Below are 22,963 nucleotides of genomic sequence, written 5' to 3' on the forward strand. Positions count from 1 at the left end.
TTCTCCAAAGTTATAAATTATAATAAAAAAGAATAAAATGAAAGTATAATAACTATTATAAACATATTCTATTACCCATTTACCTTTAATTATCCTTTATGTTTTATTATTGAATATTTAAAAAAAAAACATTTGTTCCTATCACCACATCCAACAAAATGATATAGGTAAATGATAAAAAAATTTTCTTGATAATGGATGGATGGAACCTAAGATGTTAATAGATAATTGATGACAACAGTGCTTTAATTAAACATTTAATTTGTATATTTTAAAATAGTCTATATTATCAATAGTAATACAAGCATTTTTTAAATCTATATTAAGTTTATGGCGTCGACTTTACACGTATCAAACAATTCAATCATAACCGATGAAGTTTCATTATTATCAAAGATGCAAAAACAAGTTAAATAGTTAAAAATGATTTGTGTAACATATTAAGCTCAATATCTATATTGAATTGCTTCACTTCTTCGTTTATATTTAAAGTAATTTTATTTTGGAAAAAGGATGAAATTAATGTTGATCCATTTGTGTTTATTCTTCACCTTGGTGTATAATTGAATATATTTGTTTGCCTCGATACACTAAAAATCAAAAGCTGAAAGTAAATGTTCAAATTTGTAAAATTGAATTACGTCATATCTTGAACATGTTTCTAAATTTATTGAATTAGTATTCTTCGTTAATTGAAAATAGAGATCAAGTGCCGTTACTTGACTATTTACGAGGATATGCTATGAATTAAATATATATACATTTTTATAAAATTGTATTCTATTTTGTAAATATTTTAAAAGTGAGACTTAATAATATAAAATAGTCCTTTTAAATTCAAATACTGTGCATTAACTAAATCTACTATATACATGTCATATTTTATTAAGAACGTTCCCAAGAAAATATGAATTATTAATTATTAGACTAAATTTGTCGTAGCTAGATCCTTAATCTTCGAGCATGAAGATGTATTATTACATACAAAATTAGAACTTACATTATAATACTTTTCCAGATATAATTCAAATATAAATATAATGAAAAAATAAATCAAAATCTAAGAAACTTGGTTAGTACTACAGTAAATTAAAAATGAACAAACATTCGTCATTTCAATATATCAAACAATTTTCAGGAATTAATTTATTTATTCATACTTTGGGCTTAAAAATTAAATTGCGAAGGATCTAAATAAAAATTGGTACTTTCGTCAAAACCATTTTGTAAATAAAGTAATCAGATAAAAATAGAGGTGTAAATTTTGCGTGAAGAAGAAAAATAAACTCCTTGGAAATTAAATATATCAGAGCTGTGTGACTTTATTATGATGAATTGCTGATTTGATATCTATAATAATTCTGTTGATAGTCAACAAAATACCAATAAATTAACGATATTTTGTCTTGGATTGAATGATTGAAACAAGTTTCAAGAGGTATTACAGAATAAGGATTCCATTTCTGATTTCATTATTTGATTTGATTCATGTAACTCATTTAAAACATAAGTCTCCCAAATTCTTCACCACTGTGAGGAACTGCAAGTGATCCTCTTCTTTGACGGTGATTCATATACTTCACTACAATGTCGAAAAACCTCAAGGGGTTTAAATGTAATGCATTCTTTTTAGTAAAAATGAAGACATTTTCGTGATTATAGATTGGAATTGCGAGTCAAAGACTCAGAGGAGAGGGTATTTTTGGATGAAATGTTATCCAGGAGACGAATGAACTTCAATTTATTACCCGAAATATTAATTCCTTAAATCCCGAAACACAGATCCGATGACAAAATTAAAAATATTTAGATGTGATGTCATGAAAAAATATAATTTGAAAGTTTCTTATGAAATGACGTCATTAGTCAACAATCATCATTGGTATTGTTCTGTTCTAATATAAATTATTAAATCCTTGCTTAAACGATTCTAGCTTTAAAGAAGCCCGCCCAAATATATTTTGATTTGAAAAACTTCGCTATATCGAGCCTAGCTGAAAAAATCTTCGATATAAAAAGCGGATACCGTACGTATATGTATATATTAATGAACATACCAATATACTCGTATTGCTGGTAATGTAAATTTTATCATATCGATCGTATTAGGGTGTCCTATTTTTAGAGTGATCTGTTAAATTGATTTTCTATTGTGTATCGATGAAAAGGTTATTTTTGAAAAGTTTCAGTGTTTAAATATTGTTGGTTTTTTTACATCTATAGCCATTTGAAAATGACAATTTATAAACGAAATTCTCTATTTGTAAAAGAATTCAAGGGTTTCTATTTTAAAATTATGATACGGAATTTCAAAAATTTCATTAAAGTACCTTTCCTCAAGTGATACTGAAGAATAAAAACCTGATTTTTCATTTAGAAAAAAAAATTGTAGCTAAACGACTACTTCAGATACTCAAACGATAAAAACACTGTACTAACCTCCAAATCGAATCAAATAAGTTCCAGAACTCAGTCTAAAATTGTATTGCAAGTGGGTGTAGTAATAGAAACTTATTAATGTGGAGTGTCAAAATCAAATGTCTACAATGCTGGACAACCAGAAGAAGAAATCAAAAATAAAGTTTATTTATATTTATAACTTCCCCCCCCCCTATTCTGATTATGTATGGAAAATGTTTTATTTGATAATAAATAATGGTTAAAGAAGTATTCAATTTCTTCAGTGAAGCTTATAGTAGATATCGTATGTAATAATTACAAAAGGCAAATAAAGTTTTATTTTGCCAAAATTAAATATCAATTTTAACCTTGTAGTGCCTGACACCCAAGAGAATATTCGTCTTAAGATTTAAAACAAAGTAACACAGGGCTAATCCAAGATAGTATTAGAACTCATTGGTTAGTCACTTATAGCAACCAAACTTCATGTTAAGTGGAAAATTATTAATCGTAGATTTTATTAGTAAGTAATACTATTTTTCATTTTTTCGGAAGTTTTTTTTATATATATTTATCAACCTTCCAAACTTAAGAAGCACTTTATATTTTTTATTTTTTGTGGCATTTTCTCTCCTTCAAACGAGCTTCATTTTTTTATCGTTTGAGTATCTGAAGTAGTCGTTAAGATTACATTTTTTTTTTCTAAGTGTAAAATCAGGTTTTCATTCTTCTGTATCACTTGAGGAAAGGTACTTAAATGAAACTTTTGAAATTAAGTATCATAATTTTAAAATTGAAACCTTTGAATTCTTTTACAAATATGAGTGACTCATCAGCTTCCAAAATTTATTTTTTGTTGTATTTTTTCTTCTCCATACAAGGTTCATTTTAAATAAGAGAACCTCTTGATTTTTATATGAAGAATTGTTGAGGTTTGAAGATTATAATATAGAAAGTCTTTGAAGTAGAAAGTCTATTGGTCCGTTCCAAACTTATACACGTATATTTACCAAATCTCGATAGATTTCCTATGGAGAACCTTTGGGAGTTCTTTAAAATATAACTCCCATTAGTATTTTGGAGAAAATTGAGACAATTTTTTTTTCTAAAAATAGATATGTAAATGTTCAACAAACTTCATCTCAAGCATTACTAATTTTTATTCATATTACTTAAACTAAACATTAACTACAAAATTATACCTTTGTTGGATAAAATATTATAGAGGTATTATCCAAGGTTAATATAAATACAAGGTTAGACCATTTAGAGGAAGTCGGTGCTGATTTGTAGAGTTGTGATAACTCGTTTTCGCCACTTCTCAGTAGAGAGAAAATAAGAATTTGAACTTTTTAATTTACTTATAACTTTTAAACTATATTGACTATAATTATCAATTTTTGAACAATTCGCTGCTATATATGTTTGCTAAATATTAACTGAGTTATCACAAGTCAAAACGGTATCAGTTCCAAATCGACAATTGATTATAACTTTTTTATTATAGCAAATTTCAATTTTTATACATATTATAGATATCATATATTGCATACAAATTCAATCATTTAAAAAATCGTCAAAATCGAGTTATCACAATTCTACAAAATAGCGACGAAGTAATAAAAATGTATATCCATATAGGGTAGGGAGGGGTCAAATGGACGTACTTTACTCTTCAGTTTCAAATATTATAAAATTTTCTTTAAAATAGTAAAATCTAGCCCATACTATAGACTATCAAACTTTATAAAATTCATCGAATTTATATGATTTAGTTTGTACTTATTTTGGTTCAATATATGCTTTAAAAATATTTCTGGGAAAAATCACCTAAATTAAAGTTCAGAAAACCCAAAGAAAAAAGTTAAGTGGAATTTTTTTTATAGAATAATTCAATTTGTTAAATCATATAGTCTCAAAAGAATTTTTTCCTTATCTAATTTAAGGTATCCAAAAAAAAATCACATTTATTATCATGGAGTCAAACGGAGCTAATATAAGTACAATGGAGTATATATATGGCTATGTTAACAATATATGAGATAAAGAAATAAAATAGTAATATATTTTCTCTTTATGGATGTGTCTCAAAAAATTGTTTCAAGTCGTTCACTATTTCCAATCCTGGATGTACTTATTTCTTCGGTCCAAGAAAATACTTTTTTTAAACACGGGAATATTTTTCCATATTATTTAATTGACATTTATTACTTTTTATAAATGGACTTGTACGCAAAACAGAAGGCAAAAACATAATTAACTTTATTATCAAAATGTAGGTAAGAATCTTTAAATGAAGATAAACTATTTATATATTTTTTAAATTAACATTTTTTAAAGTTATGGACGAAAAGGGTCAGGTACGCCCATTCAACCCCACACTACCTTATCTCATAATTAGGTAATATGTTAACAAGATATGGATAATAATAAATTTAGAATTTTTGTATCATTTGGTTTTTTAATTCCATATCTAAAATGAAGCAATTGTACTAATATTTTCTTCAAAAAAGATACCAAGTAACAACTATAATTATCATTATACTTAAAATCCGCACACAGGTTATTTAAAGGAAGGAATTTTTATACATAACTATATATATTTTTTTTTTTGACCAACTAACAGTTATTTTTTAGACTAAAGTTGATAATATTGTAGAGAAAAACGCGTGCAAGGAGAAGGGGGAAAAATACATATGGTATCATTGTTTAAAATACTGATGTGATTATCATCTGCCTGCTTTATTATGATTTTTGTGGGTATAACGAAAGTATTTATTATCAAAATGTTTAATGAAGGTATACTACGTATAATTGACTTAGACGTTTTTTATCCATTACAATAGATTTGAAAACGTCATACTCCATGAAATTGTAATTTATTATTAACCTTATTCTCTGAATAATAGCGAATGAAACGAAAAAGTAGAGTATTTCGAAATATATTTGAAGTTCAAAGTTTAAAAAAGAAGGCTTTAATTAAATATAATCTACATAATAAAAAATATACCATCATACATTTATGTTAAATATACAAAATTAAACAATTGGAATCATATAACTAATAACAATAAATTATATATACATACAGAATATTGAAATAATAGATTGATCCAAATAATATTTTCTTGTTCTGACACCCGAATCCAGTTCAATATGTCATAGCTATAGTTGATAATATTGTAGAGAAAAACGCGTGCGAGGAGGAGGGGGAAAAAAACATATGGTATCATTGTTTAAAATACTGATGTGATTATCATCTGCCTGATTTATTATGATTTTTACCCTCAAAAATCATAGTATAACTTTTGCTAATAAACGAATGTATTTATTAGAAAAATGTTTAATGAAGATATACTACGTATAATTGACTTCGACGTTTTTTATCCGTTACAGTAGATTTGAAAACGTCACACTCCATGAAATTGTAATTCATTATGAACCTTATTCTCAGAATAATAGCTAATGAAACGACAAAGTAGAGTATTTGAAATATATTTGAAGCTCAAAGTTTAAAAAAGAAGGCTTTAATTAAATATAATCTACATACTAAAAAATAAACCATTAAACATTTAAGTTAAATATACAAAATTAAACAATTAAAATCATATAACTATTAATAATAAAAATTATAAATACAGAATATTGAAATAATAGATTGATCCAGATAATATTTTCTTGTTTTAACATCGGAATTCAGTTAAATATGTCATAACTTTAGGTTGCAATACACAAGCGAGACGTGGAGTTTAATCAAAAGATAATCACCCCTCTTCTTCATGTGGAAGTTGCTATATACAATTGTGCACAGGATAGATATATCTCTACCGATGAGATCTAACTAATTATTAATAATAAAGTAAATGTCAAAATCATAAAATTAGACAATAAATATACTAATAAAATTTTTTATAAATAAATTCATCGTAAAGATTTAGAGCAAAAGCTAATTATGTAGTAATGTCCGGCGATATTACTCCCTATTAAGAGCATCAAAAAGATTTCCCCGTTATTTAGGTATGCTTATATAACAACATACTATTATCATGATGGATATACACAATTGTTAATTATAATGCAACACCCAATGTAACTACCCTCGTTGTTGTGACCATTTAAACAGTTGTTTTTGCCTTTTATGAGTTTTCTGAACACCATTTCTTGGAGCCCATCAACCATAGCTAAGCCTTTAGTGATAAAAAAGTAATATTTATTGACTATGTAATATTGGAAAACCTAATTATCATACCCAAGTCTTAAAGTGAAGTAAGTAGTCTCAGACAAACTAGTTGCAAACCATCCAAAGCTACTACCCCCGTGTTGTGACCATTTAAGCAGTTGTTTTTGCCCTTTACTGAGTTGTGTATCATAATTCTTGATATGTTTAGCTAAAATAGAATCATATTTTATGGTTAGATTTAAAAAAAAAATTGAATACTTACTGTGAGATAGTACAAAATTCAGAGTTCCATTTCGATATTCGTAAATACTTTTTACTGATAACTTGATCATCATTTGGTGTGGATGACTCAAAACATTTTTATATGTATTTCTATATATGTCATCAGTACCAACATCCTCCATTAATTTAATGATGGTTCCTCGGGAACCAATATGTTTACCCTTGTATTTCTCCATAAATTTTTTGAACGTAGATAATTAGCAATGGATAAGGTTATATTACATGCAATAAGCATCGTTGTTAGATCAAAGTTAAAGTCTGACTTGATGTATTCATCGTCAAATTGATTTTATAGATGAATATCCATACTCTTGTTATGAGATGAGGATAATGAGTGGCGTGTAATTCTAGACAGGGGACTAAAGGCACATTTATATCGACAAATCCGACAAACCATCTGTTTCTCATCCGGTAAGTATTTTGCAAATTCCTGGGCCTCCATTTTCATAAATCCAGACAGAAGGCGACGTCATTTTAGGGATTTTATTCAGTTCTCTATCGACTATCACCATCTCATATTATATTAATATTGAATAATAAAGTCGGGAATGATAACGTTCATGATTGATAGAAGAGGATGTATATTATTTAATCAATGATGCCATAAGTAATTCTTCTTTTCTCCTCGCACGCTTTTGTATTCTTACCAAAATTATCACCCTTAGTCATAGCTAAAGTTGATAATATTGTAGAGAAAACGCGTGCAAGGAGAAGGGGGGAATACATATGGTATCATTGTTTAAAATACTGATGTAATTATCATCTGCCTGCTTTATTATGATTTTTGAGGGGATAACGAAAGTATTTATTAGCAAAATGAAGATATAATACGGATAATTGACTTAGACGTTTTTTATCCGTTACAGTAGATTTGATAACGTCACACTCTTTTTGAAATTGTAATTCATTATTAACTTTATTCTCAGAATAGCTAATGAAATGACAAAGAAGAGGATTTCGAAATATATTTGAAGTTCCAAGTTTAAAAAAAGAAGGCTTTAATTAAATATAATCTACATAATAAAAAATATACCATCATCCATTTATGTTAAATATACAAAATTAAACAATTGGAATCATATAACTAATAACAATAAATTATATATACAGAATATTGAAATAATAAGATTGATCCAAATAATATTTTCTTGTTCTGACACCAGAATCCAGTTAAATATGGCATAACTTTAGGTTGCAAAACACAAGCAAGACGTGGAGTTTAATCAAAAAGATAATCACCCCTCTCCTTCATGTGGAAGTTGCTTTATACAATTGTGCACAGGATAGATATGTCTCTACCGATGATATCTAACTAATTATTAATAATAAAGTACATGTCAAAATCATAAAATTAGACAATAAATATACTAATAAAAAACATGTTCGAAATAAATCCATCTTCAAGATTTAGAGCAAAAGCTAATTATGTAGTAATGTCCGGCGATATTACTCCTTATTATGAGCATCAAAAAAGACATTCCCCCCGTTATTTATGCTTATATAACAACATACTATTATCATGAAGGATACACACAATTGCTAATTATAATGCTACACCCAATGTAACTACCCCCGTTGTTGTGACCATTTAAGTAGTTGTTTTTGCCTTTTAAGAGTTTTCTGAACACCATTTCTTGGAGCCTATCAACCATAGCTAAGCCTTAAGTGATAAAAAAAGTAATATTTATTGGCTATGTCATATTGGAAAACCTAATGATCATACCCAAGTCTTTGAGTGAAGAAACTAGTCTCAGACAAAACTAGTTGCGAACCATCCAAAGCTACTACCCCCGTTGTTGTGACCATTTTACCACTTTTTTTTGCCATTGAATGAGTTGCGTATCATAATTCTTGATAATTTTGGCTAAAAGAGAATAATATTTTAGGGTTGGATTTAAAAAAAAATTGAATACTTACTGTTAGATAGTACAACATTCAGAGTTCAATTTCGATATTAGTAAATACTTTTTACTGATAACTTAATCGTCATTTGGCGTGGATGACTCAAAACATTTTTATACGTATTTCTATAAATGACATCAGTACCAACATCCTCCATTAATTTAATGATGGTTCCTCGTGAAGGGATATGTTTATCCGTGTATTTCTCCATAAATTTTTTTAACGTAGAAGATTAGCAATGGATAAGTTCATATTACATAGAATAAGCATCTTTGTGAGATCAAAGTTAAAGTCTGACTTGATGTATTTATCATTAACTTGATTTTTTAGATGAATATCCATGCTCTTGATATGAGATGAGGATAATGAGTGGCGTGTAATTCTAGATAGGAGACTAAAGGCACATTTATATCGACAAATCCGACTAACCATCTGTTCCTCATCCGGTAAGTAATTCCCAAATTCCTGGGCCTCCATTTTCAGAAATCTAGACAGAAGGCAATGTTATTTTAGGCATTTTATTCAGTTCTCTATCGAATATCACCATCTCATATTATATTGATATTGAATAATAAAGGGGGAATGATAACGTTCTTGATTGATAGAAGAAGATGTATATTATTTAATCAATGATGCCATAAGTATTTCTTCTCTTCTCCTCGCACGCTTTTCTATTCTTACCAAAATTATCACCCTTAGTCATAACTGCATTCATCGGTCAGGAAACTGAAAAAGCGGGCGCTTTGTGCTGGTGACCTCTTAAGCTAGGTTTTCTTTTTTTGTAAAAATTCTAAATTTTGACAAGTTGGACCGCTTATTGCGTGTCACACTTTAAATGCTTAAAAGACCAAGTAGGAATTTAAAGATTGTTTTTGGTTGATCTGTTTTTTGATGTCATCACAATAATAATTAGTTTTTTTTTTTAAATTTATTATGGGATTGCTTAAAATCAATTCGCTCTTTCATTCCTTGACTATTCTATTAATTGAAAAATAGCCTTTAGTTGGTCAACAAAAACAAGGGAAAAAGTTCCTGCATTTTTTTTTTTTTTTTTTTTTGTGTGAGGAAGAAATACCAGGATCAAATATACACATAATCCGACAAAACATTTTTTTTTTGCCTTAAATAGTCATATTTAAACAATATGCAATCCTTTCGAGGTGGATTATTTAATTGGCGGTTCACAGGCTAGACAACACCTAATACAGATTTATGATAAAAGACAAATCTGCGGAGCCTTTTTATTCGTTACAAGTTAAATTTGGAAATATATTGGCACGATTTACAAAGGGTACAGGCCTAGGCCTAGGCAGTGTCCTTCTGAAACCCACACTTTTGTTGTAATTGTAGCTTAAGATATTACTACACATTCACAGACGATAATTAACTATGAACTATAATTAGGATGACTAAATTTGAGTTTGTAAAATAGAGGACGCATCGCGCCGGGGGGAGGTGTATTGTATAGTAACACCATGAGCATGTGAATCCATACAAATGGGATTTCCTAGAGTGCTTACAGATCAACATCGACAGAATGTTGGGCTATCACGTCATTAACAATTACTTCTGTTTTGGTGCAAGTACTTGACATTTTTTGAGCTGTCACCGAATATAGAAAAATCTTTCTTGGCAAATTAGATATGCAACCCATTGATTTGTAGCTGTTGTGATGCTTTATTGTGTGAAAAGCGAGGTACCCTCTGGAGCCGTAACAGAAGTGTCGATTTTACTCAAAAAAAAGTATATTCCTTTACTCGATGATCTCTCTCCTCTTGCTGTGGTTTTGTGTATTGCAGAGTGAACGTTAGCTTCCAAATCGCTGCCACCTTACACTGACACGTAAGTATTATTGAGTGAATGTGCTTCGGAAGCAGCATGACGGCAGAAGCGAAAACATTAGTTTATCCGTCAATTACATTTACGTTTAGGGATGGCTGCAGATCAAATGTACTGTTTTGATAGCGCACGGAGTAGAAACAGCAAGGTGCTCAATGATAACTAGTATGCTGTGTTAATATTAATGAACCAGAATCACAAATATGCGACGAGGCAAAATACTAGACGTTTTTGAAATCCATGCCGGACGCATTTTTTAGGTCTCGAAAAGAGAAAATTACTCCGGGATTTTACTATTTTTAAACTTATCCTTGTTGCTAAGTGGGTAACACAAATTAATATTAATATACAACATGTAGACAAAAGTTATACTTATTTTTAACTTATTGGATCTTCTAACTTCAAAAAGACTCGCTTTCGACCTGATTTAACTCTGCAAAATGAAATATGAATTTAAATTTTAGGTGTGAATATTGGCTATCTGGTGCAACAACCCTACGTTTTGGAAATTGAATTTGGAAAAAATGGGATGTCGGTCAAAAAATTTGATGTCATGTAATCATAACCCATTTAATGTTATTGCAATTATATTTATCCTGAATTTGTTTTCTCCTCAGAGGATGATAACATTACTTAAAACATGAAAGATGACAATAGAAATTAATTATTCAAAGTATTTGTTTATTCAGAATTACTTTGATATTTTGTATTTTATAGTGGCATTATATTTTCATATATAGATCTTATGATTTTAGTTATGTATTTGTCAACACAACTATATTCTCATAAATATATAAGCGAACCGATATATTCGCATATCACTAAAAATATTACATGGTAGAACATTAATAAGTTTGTACAATGAAGATGGGGAAGAAAATATAGAAAGGGATATTATTATTGAGAAACACGTGACAATATTATTCTACTTACAAAAGGAAATACTTCCTCCATCTGGTGGCGTATTTAGTAATAATATATACCGTCTCTCTTCCTTTTCCTTTTGAACGTTCATCTCGTGAGGTAAGCACAACTTTTCTCTATAAATTTTTTATTTTAAATCGATAAATATCCGATCCATCCTGGATATATATTTCCACTATGATTACTTATCTCAGTATCCATTCTCTCTTAGAGTTAATCTTCACTGAGCAACGGTAATCATATTCCTTCGCAATGGTCACTGCTGTCGTTAAAGCCCCTGTTAAGAAGTCCACTGGCAAGAAGCCTGGTAAGCAAGCACTTCGTGGCAAGTCCAAGTCTGGGAAAGGAAAGAAGTCTGTGTTGAAGTTCGTAGTGGATTGTACCCACCCCGTCGAGGATGGCATCTTCAACTGCTTTGACTTCGAGAGCTACCTCCGTGATAGAATCAAGGTGAACGGCAAGCTCAAGAACTTTGGCAAGGATGTTTCACTAGAGAGAGAGAGAAACAAGATCGTGATCTCCTCCTCTGTTCCTTTCTCCAAGAGATACCTCAAATACCTCGCCAAGAAGTACATGAAGAAGAACAATCTCCGAGATTGGCTCCGTATCGTTGCTTCTAGCAAGGACTCTTACGAGCTCCGTTACTTCAACATCAACAATGATGACGACGGTGACGATGATGAAGACGTCGAAGTCTAATCCTTATATTCTGATCCATGCTTTCTTAGCGTTTAAGAGTTTTTATGAAATACAAACTTAAAATTACCTACGAACTCAAATTGCCGTCTTATTTTTTTCTTCCATTCCTTTTTATTCTCAGGCTGATATCGGATATTTATTTCATTTATATTCAAACCTTATACATATATATTGAAATAAATAAATAAATCCCTTCTGCCTTATCTATTTCAGGACAGTCTTTGAAAGGTCGCAATGGCAAAGTCTAAGAATCACACCAATCACAATCAGAACCGTAAGGCTCACAGAAACCCAACCCGTAAGCCAAATCCTCGTGCCAGGACTAGCATGAAGGGTTGTGATCCCAAGTTTTTGAGAAATCTTAAGTTTGCCAAGAAACACAACCTGACCAAGAAGCAGCAAGCCGAGAAGAAGTAAATGGCGCGTTCTGTCCTTCCTCTCTCACCCCCATTAATGTATTAAATTTAGGAATTTAATCATTCCTACTTATTAAGAAAATAAAAGACTTTCTTATGAGTAAAGCAGTGATTACCATTATTTTTTGCGTCAAACATGGGCTTTGGCGAACGCCAACTTTAATATATTAGTATAATTGATATATGGGTGTATAACATTAAAAATTAATCTTAGTACAGTTTTATCACCTTATAACAAAAAATTGGCTCTGTTTTTTGCATTAGGTATAATATCCTACTTAGTTGGATCATCAAGTGAAACGGTGTGAAGTTGTTAATTTAATAAAAAATCTGGTGGAAGTATTTTTGATTATATTTTTTTTCTCTATTCGGAATTCGATAATAGTATTAATGAAAGGTTTTTCAGTTTCTAACGGGGCTGGGGAGTCTGAAAACTAGTACTTGTACTGACTTCGGCTATAAACATTATGTAATATGTAAACTTAACTATTTATAGTCTAAGGCTTATATTGAGTATTCATAAGGTTATTTTCTAAATGGTTATAAAATATAGGTATTAGTTACTATTAATTTATGCAATCTATTAAATTAATTAACTTCAAAAGGGTTCTTTAGTCCGTACAAGCACTTCTTAAGGCTAAATTATTATATCGCGTATAGTAGAGGGACTAACTACTAGTTCATTAAATAAACTTGTGAATTGTCAAAGTCATGGGCAAAAAAGTGCAACATTGCAGTGAGATGTTCTGTGTATTGTCGTTCCTTGGTAACGAGTACATAAATCATTTTCTGGAACTTATGAATGTCTTAGTAATAGATAGAATTTGAGCCATTTAATTTCTTGTTCATTTAGTTAAATATCTTATATTCCAACTATTTACTACATATAACTAAAAACTACCTATAGCTATAAATTATTTTAAGTATTTAGACTGAAATGACTCAATAGTACTGATATTGGCTATAAAACATTTGAAAGTAATGTTTGTTGAAGTAAGGAGTCCGTGACATTTAAAATACTGGGGTCGGGGAATTTTATGTACCAACTCAGCAACCCTGGTTAATAAATGTCATACTGAAGGTACCAATATCAGTAGAAATACGGTAAGTTATATTTATATCTAATTTAAGATACTAATTTACAATATGAAAAGGCATCCGTAGAATCTAGTTATTTTTGGAAGACATCTTTTCGACGTGTCAGTGGGAATGTCAAATATTGAAGTAAATTAATAAAATTCTTCTAGTTGTCTCGATCAAAGCTTATAAAAAATATGATGTCTAAGCACTAACATAGCTATTGATAATTCGATTTTAATATATTTTCTTAAACATTCCATGACGAGTTATTTCGAGAAAAGTAGTGTATCCTAAAAATTATGCAGTAAAATTGTTTTCTTTTTGAATACTGTTTTAGTTCGATATATATTCTTTTAGTATTGGAATCACTGATTTCGATTTAACGGTTTTTTGTCAATCATGTTTTTGAATATTTGTTTTTAAAGAAAGTATAAATATCCTTTTTCAGAACGAATCATTAGATAGCCTTAATAAAACATATATTCATTTATTGATATGAATAAATTGTATTCCTATTTATATAAGATAATATATTATAAAGAATCACTTGTGTTGGATAAAATAAGTAAATACAAGTTCCATAATTAATGACTTATCTATATTTAAGCAACCATGTTGGATAAAAATGAAAACCCTTTTTTATTAATATTAAGGAAAATAGTAAACTATTGGATGTCAAAATGGGACCAACAAACAAAAAAAATAACTTTACAATCTAATGAAACTATTCCATAGTTTCATTGCATATCTTACACTAAAATATTTTATTACATTGTCATTCAATCTTATTTCCATATTATATACAATAAATTAACAATTACAACGGAATGAATAATATATTTTTCTCTAATTACTCGAATTTTCTTGATCTTAATCGATCAAAAAAACAATTAATTGTATAAATCTAGATATAAGTGAGGATTTTCAGTACACATTACTCTGATTAAATTACAATATCTATGATTGTCATTGGCATCAAGTAATATTTAATGTTGGTGCTTAGTCTTTTATATTCTTAAAGTCATTTGATAAAGTTTATTCAAAATTTATTGGAAATTTGACTATTTTATGTGGAGAAAATATCACCATTGATGGCTTCTTCTTCAATTATGATCCAATTTATGACGTCAGTGGAAAGGCTCAATATTTGGGTTTATTTACTTCTCTCTTTAAAAATAATGGCTTTATTTACACATAATTATAATAATTTCAGCACATAACCTCGCGGGATTTTTGTCCCTAAAGGAATAACTATCAAATCAATAGTGATGTTGAATTAATTGATAATTTAGGGTAATACATTCGTTAAAAACGAACGTTCAGTTACTCATTCTTGAAATAAGTTTTTTTTGCTCTTTAGCATATAAAGAATCAAGGGATTACTTGTTTATTCTGGATAAAACCATAGAAAACAGAAAATTACCAAATCATTGTTTGTTCTCCGAAGTTTTGACAATTGTTTAGTTATATCCTATAGCCTATAGGGAATTGAATTGTCATAAGTTAATGTAATATATTCCAGGGGACTCCGCAGGATTATATTTTATGCTTAAATTGTCCATACTTCTGTTGTTGGGAGCAGAGGAGGTTCCAACCCACCCTTGGCGGACGCCCATGTATTTGTATAAACAATTATATATACAGCATCTGCTATCCTTAATACTGAGCATGGTAGAATATCTAACTTACTATCAAACCCATTTATGAACAATTGTTACGTTTTACACAGGTACAATGTATTTATTAATTAAAGGTACGATACACCGGGAATACTCAAATCGGAATGTAATAATATGTTCTTTTTATGTCACATGAGTATAAACAACGTGAGTATTCTTCATATTAATGACTAAATTCGCAAACATGTGAGTGGTTTTATGTTGTATGAATATGGTATGTGATTCGATCAAGTATTATTCATAGCTTTATAAAACCAATGACAAGGAAATAAGAACTGAATACTTATATTTATCTCATTATATTATAACTTTTGCAAATTTTTATTCGATAAACATCATTCTTACATAATCATGATGAAAATGGTGTATAGCTAGGTACATACTGCAAATACAAATCCAGAGCTATTGGTTGAACAATTTATGGGAGTGAAACTCAAGAAGGAAAGTTGAGAATATGAAATGACAGAGTGAAAGTTCGAGCCGTGCTATGACCAGTGTAGCACTAAATGTGCTTGCAAAATAATCTTAAGCTGGGATCATACGCCAGGTTTCTTTCGTAATAATCATACGTTGAAATTTGAAGCTGTCTTCTGACTTATTAAGGGAATCCAAGGATGCAGGCTTCTTTGAAACAAGGAATTACATCAACTGTGAGTCTTTCTTCAAAATTTAAGATCCATGATCCATATCCATTTTGATGTTTCAGAGCTTCCTTCATCGGGCTAAATTGGTTCTTTCTCGAGGTTACGCAGCTAATGCTCACGATGCAGACCTTGTTGTCATTGGATCTGGGCCTGGAGGATATGTCGGAGCCATCAAGTCAGCGCAGCTTGGAATGAAGGTGAATCCCCTCTTGAAATTTGGAAATGAGTTCCTTCAATTTCTTTCATTTGATTGTAGTTTAATTTATTGATTTTTACTGCATGAGTTGAGAGTTGGATGACGGATTGACCGTCCTTGTTATAAAGAACAATTTTATCCTTCAAGATATATAGTCTCAAAAGGTTGCATTTCTGACATATCTATTCATTATTCTAACGCAAGAATCGATATTTTTCCTGGATCATAAGGAAGATATTTATTTTAGGTATTTGAATGTAATAAAATCATCAAAAAGTAGCTAATATATCACCTAATTTGTCTTATATATGTAATTATTGATGAAAAATACCTTGAAAAATATGCTACTTCAATATTACAATTTTGAAACCGAATGTAATTATTACTGTTAATGCAAATAATGTCACGATTTCCTCTCTTACACCGATACGAAACATATTAACAAAATTAAAGAAGCTGTATATTACACAGATAATATCTCCATGATGAGAGTACATAGTTAATAATATTAATGTATTATTTCAGACATATTGTGTCGAGAAAAATCCTACTTTGGGCGGTACCTGTTTGAATGTGGGATGTATTCCATCAAAGTCTCTTCTCAACAATTCTCATTATTATGCTATGGCAAAATCTGGAGATTTAGCTTCCCGAGGTATCAAAATGGAAAAGGTGGAACTTGACTTAGAGGCTCTCATGGGTCAAAAGGATAATTCCGTCAAAACATTGACTGGCGGTATTAAAATGCTCTTCAAAGGTAATAAAGTGAATTTGCTATCTGGACATGGAAAAATTACTGGTGCAAATGAAGTGTCAGTTATTGGACCTGATGGAAGTATAACTGATACTGTTACTGCCAAAAATATCATGATTGCCACTGGATCAGAAGTCACTCCTTTCCCAGGAATTGATGTAATAAGATAAAAATATTTTGTTTGATTTCACAGATTTACATGTAAAATGTTTTTTATAACTAGATTGATGAGGAAAGAATTGTTTCATCGACTGGAGCATTAAAGTTAAAGGAAGTGCCTAAAAAAATGCTCATTATCGGAGCTGGTGTCATTGGTGTTGAACTTGGGTCCGTTTGGAGTCGACTTGGATCAGAGGTTACAGCTGTTGAATTTTTGGGGCATGTCGGGGGTATGGGTATTGATGCCGAAGTTTCTAAAAATTTTCAGAGAATTTGTCAGAAACAAGGACTTAAATTTAAGTTGAATACTAAAGTCACTGGAGCAAAAAGAGAAGGTGAGAAGGTGATTGTTAGTGTTGAAGGTGTCAAGGATGGGAAAACTGAAGATTTGGAGGTCGATGTTCTTCTTGTCTGTGTAGGAAGAAAACCTTACACTCATAATATTGGACTCGAAGAATTAGGTATTGAAAAGGACGACAAAGGACGTGTCCCTGTCAATTCTAGGTAATTATATTTGTACATGAGTACCTATAGAAAATCATTTTTCATTATAATATTTGACATTTTCTTTCTTACAAAAAAAGTAGTTACAATCTTATCAAGTGTCATAATATATGCATTAATCTGTTTTTCTGCTATTTCGATAGGTTCCAAACTGTGATTCCCAATATTTACGCCATTGGTGATTGTATTCATGGTCCCATGTTGGCTCACAAAGCAGAAGATGAGGCCATCATTGCTGCTGAGGGTATGCTCGGAGGGCCCGTTCACATTGATTACAATTGTGTTCCATCTGTTATTTACACTCATCCTGAAGTTGCATGGGTCGGAAAAACTGAGGAAGATCTCAAATCAGAGGGTATTGAGTACAACGTTGGAAAATTCCCTTTCATGGCCAACAGTCGTGCAAAAACCAATAACGAAACTGATGGCTTTGTCAAAGTTCTAGGTGAAAAGAAAACTGATCGCTTATTAGGTGCACACATTATTGGCCCTGGAGCAGGTGAACTCATTAATGAAGCTACTCTCGCCATGGAATATGGAGCATCCTGTGAAGATATTGCTCGTGTATGCCATGCTCATCCTGTAAGTCACTCATCATAATATTCGGAAATATTAGATTTATCTAAAATTTTCTTTTGAAATACTAACTTAAACTACTTGTTTTATTTCAGACTGTGTCCGAAGCATTCCGAGAGGCAAATATTGCTGCATGGAGTGGAAAAGCTATTAATTGCTAATCTATGCTTTTGAACATCGTATCCAATTTCCAATAGTTAATCCTCCTCATTAATTTCTCCGTTGAGCAGATGGATGAAATATTATACATATAAACAAATAAAAGTTATTCAATCTGAAATATATTTATGTTGTTCTGAATTTTCAAATGTTCCGAATTTTATGATCCTGTTTTTAAAAAAATATATAAAACTGTACTTTTATATTCACTTCATTGATCTTAATCCGTCATTTTTCGTAATCACGGTTTAATTATTTTGGCCCTGATTATAATTACTGGATGACTCATCATTAATAGGATCGATAAGCATATGGTGAGAACAATGGGCATATGCATATGTATATGGTAATATCAAATCTCAAAACACAAGGGCACACCCTGGTAAAGAGATGAAAAAATTGCAAAGGTTCTATCAAAATTAAATATTAATAGGGAAGAAAATAATATGACTACCGCAGTTGCAATACCTGACTAGTTGTGGTCATTATATTTCCTTCACCTATGTACATATACTTACTCATTTTTAATATTCATACAATTATTTTGCATAAATACAATATGCATACCTCCCCTTTTGCTTTTGAACTACATACTTCCCTCAATTCCTCATGAAATATAGTGGTAGAACATGACAAAACTCATTTATTTATAATATACCTCACTGTTGTGAACTATGAACATATTATGAATATTATATTCCGCTCAATTAGACAAAGTTTTTTCTTCTTATGGGCTGACGGGTCATCAAGTTTTTCATCGAAATATATGTTCACATAAATCTAAGTAATTGAATAACTCCCACAATAAAATGAAAAAGAAATCGGTCAAATATATATCACTTATTATTAGAAAATGCCTATTTTTTAAAAAAAAAGAAAGAAAGAAAAGGGTCTTGCACATTTACATTTGTCCAGGCATTGCTCACGCTAAAACTGGCCCAGGTTCAATAAAACTGGGTAGAGGTTTATGAAATATACCGACAAGCCATTTTTTAAAGCATTGGTTATATGCATATATTCAAAAAGAGCCTGCCGGTATGTTAAAAAAAAAGAAATCAAAATTAACAGTCACCTTGACAGTTTGAAATGTCATGACAGATAAAGCTTTAAACAAAGTAGCGAATGCGACCGTTAAACTGCGGCAAGGACTACTACAAGACGAGGAGATACAATGGTCAATGGTTCAGCGGTTGACGTCACTCTGTCATTTTTCTTACCAGCGACGAAGGCTGGGATTTAATAAAGAGAGTGATTGATGAAGCACGCCTACCTCACTCAAAAATTGCTGTGGGGAACGAAAAAGTTATTTTATTCTTTGATTTTTCCCACCAAAGAGAAGAGGCCAAAGTTTTCAATTATGATTGCTGGATTATTATTATAATAATAAAAGTATGATTTAAGATACAATAGTCAAAACTAAAGGAACTCTCAACAAGTGAAAAACTTGTATACAAAAATACTCCAATTGTCAATTGTGATGCTGAGAGAGTCTTTAGTATGATGAATATCATCAATACGAAAAGGAGGTCCAAACTAAGTAATAAGAAATTGAGGGAATTGTTGATCACCAAATAGAATGAATGTTTTGTTATCTTTTAATTGTCAAGGAATAAATATTAACAATATTTTTTAAATAATTTGTTACTTAATTGCCTCATTTCTATTCTTTAGATTTCGTGCCAAAGTGATCTATTCATCCTTTGGTGGTCACTAAGAAGTTATAAGTACACTTCCTGTAATGATGGGTTTGATGTTCTCTAACTAACAATATATTTTGTCTTGCATAAATTTACAGAATATTATATACATTTATAAAGTTATTTATAAGGAAGTTATATATTAATAATATACAACAATCTCTCTTCCTTCATGTGTAAATAAATAAATAATTTAAAGATATATTCTAAATGATACTCTTTTAATCGGGCTGGAATCGATATTTACTTTGAACTCTCAATCCAGCGACAGATACAATTGCACCACTCCCTTATGTAGCTATTATATTTTTGAAGTAATTTCCATGGACATTCAATGCATCGATGGGTAATTTATTCAGTTCAAATTTTTGAATAGAGTTGATGATCGAAATAGAGTTTTCTTTTAGACACCTGCATACTCTTGCATAGTGGTCTCTCTTACCACATCTTGTGCATTCGATGCTTTTTACAAGCAAACTTTCCCATTCTTATGAGGAAATTGGAAACCACCCTATCTACACAATCTTTCTTGGCTCTTGTTCCACAATCTCCTACAGCTTTGACTTCTTCGATATATATTGAGTCCACGTAATTGTATTTGCGTTAACACCCTTTGATACTAAATCATTCAGACTATTTTAATTTCTTTGCTGTTTCTACTATTCTTCATTAATATATACTTCACATATTTTATTTGCATCATCAAATAATCTTAATTGTGCTTTTCTATACTTCCAGACTCCGGTCAATTTGTTAGACGTCATCCTTGAATGTTCTTTCAAATAGAAGTTATATACTTGTATCTCAGGTCTAACGATTATTAGATCCCCCTTGTATATTGATATTCGTATCCAAAGTTTTATATTATGACAATTAATATTTAATACTATTTTTATCATACAATAAATTATAACTAACATTAAGACATTTTCTTGATAATATTATTTTGATTAAATAGTACCAAGTAAAGCTATATTTTGGTGAAGGAAAGCTTCTATATGTAGTAACCTTTCAGATAAGCTGTAATGTTAAAAAAAAATAATAATTGAGATATCTTTATAAGTATGTTCGAAATTACCCATCGGCCGGCCATCAAGTATGATTTATGAATAATGGTTTGTTTATGTCCTAAAAAACAGAGGAACCAGATAGTTGAAGTTGTATTTGCGGGCGCTCTTCTGCAAAACACAATTCCCATAACCCTAGCTATCGATCACGTGGGCCCACGTTTTGTTACTTGGTTTAATGCTTTAATTGCAGTTTAGCTGCTCTCTTCCCAAACATTCTTCAAATTCTCAGGTTGACCACGTTAATTTTCGATTTTTTTTTTACATACCGAAAGGCTCTTTTTGTAATTGCAACCTGAATAGTGGTCTTTATATTCCTAAGCTGCTATCATTATTCTTGAAAAGAGAACATATAAGTATGAAGTAATCACAAGTGTGTGAAAAACAAAGAGTAACACGGAGGATTTGTTGCAGAGTTATAAGCATAATTCCTCGTTAGACTCGGAGTAGAATTGAGGATCAACATCGGACTAATTGGTACTTATATCATTGCTAGATACGGAGTGGGATTTCTGTTTATTTCCTTCATCTCGTAGCTGCTTGCAGCTTATCTAATAAAACGTCATGAGTAATGACAGCTAAGCTGCTCTCCTCCTAAAAATTCTTCAAATTGTCATGGTGATTACGTTAATTTTCACTTTCTTTTATACGCTAGTCAAGTCATATTGTATAAAGATGTACTACATACCAACAAATGACGTCATTATTATGCCCATAATCATTCATTAACAATTCTATATGCAGTATGTGTATGTTTAACACAGTTTTGAAGTGTGGAGAAAGCGACTTGGCTTTGAAATTTATATACATTCTTCATGTATAGAGGAGGTGTTAAAATGAATGAATATGACTCCAATTTGTTTCAACCTCATCCTATCATAATTAAAATCTAATCACTTTTGAAAACTCAACACTGTCATATATAATTAGAAAATTAATAAAGGAAAACTAAATTACTAAGAGTTCGGAACGTTGATTGGTTCAATTAGAATAAGCTTTTGTTAAGCTGTGAGCAAATCTCAACAATTAATTATCCATATTAAAAAGCAAAATTTGTCTGTTAGAATTTTTGAAACGGTATAATTTTTTTAGTGTTACTAGTTGATTTAAGAAATTTCTTAGAAATTTCGATATTTACACCCATATTTTATATAATGTGATCAGAATGTTTCCAATTTTTGTAGCCAGGAAATGTTAGATACACTGAGTACTCATACAGCAAACTTATATGACTAAAAGAATGTATCTCCTCTTACCAGTGTTGCCAGACTAGCTAATTTCCAGCTAGATTTACCTAATTTTTGACTTGTCTTGGTGGAAAAAATATCATTTAGCTGATGGCTAGAAATCTTAGTCGATTTTTGTCTGATTTTGGGTCTACAGAAAACTAAGGGAAGATATTCCTAAATTAGTACATTTTATCTGTATATTTCATTCAGCACAGTTCGTTATTCCGCACGTACGTTGTGGTACATTGTCCAGAAATATAGAATTCCTGGTTAGCGAAACCTATAACTGATTTGCTAAATCTTGCTCAAGACTTATGTTAATTTATTTAAACTAATAAAGAATGGACATGAACCTCTGAAAATCGTATAAACTAGCATACAAGATGGTTATCAATAGCTTCTGCTGTAGAGTTTGTGACCATTGGATGGAGCTAAAAACTCATTTCAATTATACCAAATCAACCGAAAGGTATACCATATCGGAAATGCTCCACTTCTATACAGTGATGAATATAATCACGGTTATTTGTTATTTTTGAAATCGGTGCTGAATGATGTCTAAAGATCCAACAACATT

At 30.4% G+C, this 22,963-nt stretch overlaps 2 protein-coding genes and 4 long non-coding RNA genes across 9 annotated transcripts; 2 read left to right on the forward strand and 4 right to left on the reverse strand.

Moving 5' to 3' along the window:
- Positions 1–244: 244 nt before the first annotated feature.
- LOC139905765 (uncharacterized) lies at positions 245–1,800 on the reverse strand. Its single transcript, XR_011780806.1, has 2 exons — positions 1,749–1,800; positions 245–604 (listed from the first exon to the last, which is right to left on the reverse strand). It is a non-coding gene; the product is annotated as an uncharacterized lncRNA (long non-coding RNA).
- Positions 1,801–6,411: 4,611 nt separating this feature from the next.
- On the reverse strand, positions 6,412–7,530 carry LOC139905677 (uncharacterized). Its single transcript, XR_011780653.1, has 3 exons — positions 6,843–7,530; positions 6,650–6,788; positions 6,412–6,587 (listed from the first exon to the last, which is right to left on the reverse strand). It is a non-coding gene; the product is annotated as an uncharacterized lncRNA (long non-coding RNA).
- A 75-nt stretch (positions 7,531–7,605) lies between these two features.
- On the reverse strand, positions 7,606–9,465 carry LOC139905691 (uncharacterized). The gene is made up of 3 exons (XR_011780700.1): positions 8,780–9,465; positions 8,586–8,726; positions 7,606–8,522 (listed from the first exon to the last, which is right to left on the reverse strand). It is a non-coding gene; the product is annotated as an uncharacterized lncRNA (long non-coding RNA).
- A 2,010-nt stretch (positions 9,466–11,475) lies between these two features.
- LOC121121039 (large ribosomal subunit protein eL22) lies at positions 11,476–12,747 on the forward strand. Its single transcript, XM_040715901.2, has 2 exons — positions 11,476–11,626; positions 11,739–12,747. Exon 2 carries the CDS (start codon positions 11,780–11,782, stop codon positions 12,224–12,226), a length of 447 nt encoding a protein of 148 aa, XP_040571835.1. The 5' UTR covers positions 11,476–11,626; positions 11,739–11,779; the 3' UTR covers positions 12,227–12,747.
- An 829-nt stretch (positions 12,748–13,576) lies between these two features.
- On the forward strand, positions 13,577–18,602 carry LOC121121038 (dihydrolipoyl dehydrogenase, mitochondrial). Of its 4 annotated transcripts, XM_071889168.1 has the most exons (8): positions 13,598–13,746; positions 15,245–15,393; positions 15,452–16,051; positions 16,108–16,242; positions 16,767–17,153; positions 17,219–17,658; positions 17,802–18,240; positions 18,330–18,602. In XM_071889168.1, exons 3-8 carry the CDS (start codon positions 16,016–16,018, stop codon positions 18,393–18,395), a joined length of 1,503 nt encoding a protein of 500 aa, XP_071745269.1. In that variant the 5' UTR covers positions 13,598–13,746; positions 15,245–15,393; positions 15,452–16,015; the 3' UTR covers positions 18,396–18,602. The 4 variants fall into 4 exon arrangements, with proteins under 4 accessions (XP_071745268.1, XP_071745269.1, XP_071745270.1 ...); XM_071889167.1 differs by lacking the exon at positions 15,245–15,393 and having other exon boundaries at positions 13,577–13,746; positions 15,773–16,051; XM_071889169.1 differs by lacking the exon at positions 15,245–15,393 and having other exon boundaries at positions 13,622–13,746; positions 15,777–16,051.
- LOC121121040 (uncharacterized) lies at positions 14,858–15,290 on the reverse strand. The gene is made up of 2 exons (XR_011780575.1): positions 15,146–15,290; positions 14,858–14,889 (listed from the first exon to the last, which is right to left on the reverse strand). It is a non-coding gene; the product is annotated as an uncharacterized lncRNA (long non-coding RNA).
- Positions 18,603–22,963: the final 4,361 nt, after the last annotated feature.

Source organism: Lepeophtheirus salmonis, chromosome 6 (assembly GCF_016086655.4).
Source record: "Lepeophtheirus salmonis chromosome 6, UVic_Lsal_1.4, whole genome shotgun sequence".
NCBI lineage: Eukaryota > Metazoa > Arthropoda > Copepoda > Siphonostomatoida > Caligidae > Lepeophtheirus > Lepeophtheirus salmonis.